At 51.5% G+C, this 1,171-nt stretch overlaps 1 protein-coding gene across 1 annotated transcript in view; it reads right to left on the bottom strand.

The window, feature by feature from the left end:
* arhgap28 (Rho GTPase activating protein 28) overlaps positions 1-1,171 on the bottom strand; it is a gene marked incomplete in the record, with an annotated part of 12,049 nt that overhangs the window by 3,219 nt on the left and 7,659 nt on the right. The window contains 4 exon segments of the mRNA XM_013999494.1: positions 208-324; positions 398-613; positions 696-778; positions 860-1,077. Of these exon segments, the coding sequence (XP_013854948.1) occupies positions 208-324; positions 398-613; positions 696-778; positions 860-1,077 (634 nt within the window).

Below are 1,171 nucleotides of genomic sequence, written 5' to 3'. Positions count from 1 at the left end.
CTCAGTCTCACCTGTCTCTGGTTCTGGTCTCAGTCTCACCTGTCTCATGTTCTGCTCTCAGTCTCACCTGTCTCTGGTTCTGGTCTCAGTCTCACCTGTCTCATGTTCTGCTCTCAGTCTCACCTGTCTCTGGTTCTGGTCTCAGTCTCACCTGTCTCATGTTCTGCTCTCAGTCTCACCTGTCTCTGGTGCTGGTCTCAGTCTCACCTGGTTCCGGTCGTTTCTCCTCCTCAGCAGTCGGGATGCGGTCCTGCTCAGGTTCAGCTGTTTTTGATTGGACGCCTGGTTCAAATGTCTCAGCTGAGACAGCAGGAAGTTGGGGACCTATGATGGGAACAGGAAGGTGTATCAGAGCATGGTGATGTCACAGAGGTCCAGTGGGGGTGATGAGACTCACGGTCCACAGCAGGTCTTGGTGTCTGATCATTAGTTCAATCAGGTGAGCCCCGCCCACTGCCTCCTCTATCTCCTCTCGTTGTTTGGTGTGTGAGGATCTGTTTCCACGGTGACAACGAGTGAACAGGTTGGGAGCCATTACCATGGACACGTTCCACAAAGACATCCGGTTCTGGTCCTGATGAGACACCACCTTACGGAGGAAGACCAGCAGGGCCTGTAACCACGGAGAGTTGATCATGAATGTTTGAATAAATTTAAGGTGGACAGCAGCAGATCCAGGTTAAGGTGGATTTTACTCTCAGAACGTCTCTGTTAGCTTCAGGAAGCAGGAGCAGAAGCAGCTGCAGAGCCTGGACCTTATGGACCTCAGTTGACATGCCTACAGGGACACACCAGGACATGTCAAACAACATGCTTCTTTCATGCCAGGACGTATGTGTGTTTGTGTGTGTGCACGCACTGAGCACTGTGCGAAAAGTGGACAGGTGTGTGTCCGTCAGCAGTGGTGTTGGTAGCTCTCTGATGAAAAGCTTCAGCAGACCAGCAGCATCCACCTGTCGGACCGTGGACCAGTCAAAGACACCACAGCACCGGTCCAACTCCAGCCGCAAGAACTGCAGATGGACAGAGACATGAATGGACAGACATGAATGGACAGACATGAATGGACAGACATGAATGGACAGAGACATGAATGGACAGACATGAATGGACAGACATGAATGGACAGACATGAATGGACTGAGACATGAATGGACAGACATGAGTGGAC

The sequence above is a fragment of the Austrofundulus limnaeus genome, unplaced genomic scaffold (assembly GCF_001266775.1).
Source record: "Austrofundulus limnaeus strain Quisiro unplaced genomic scaffold, Austrofundulus_limnaeus-1.0 Scaffold2311, whole genome shotgun sequence".
NCBI lineage: Eukaryota > Metazoa > Chordata > Actinopteri > Cyprinodontiformes > Rivulidae > Austrofundulus > Austrofundulus limnaeus.
This window is presented reverse-complemented; position numbering and strand designations above follow the sequence as displayed.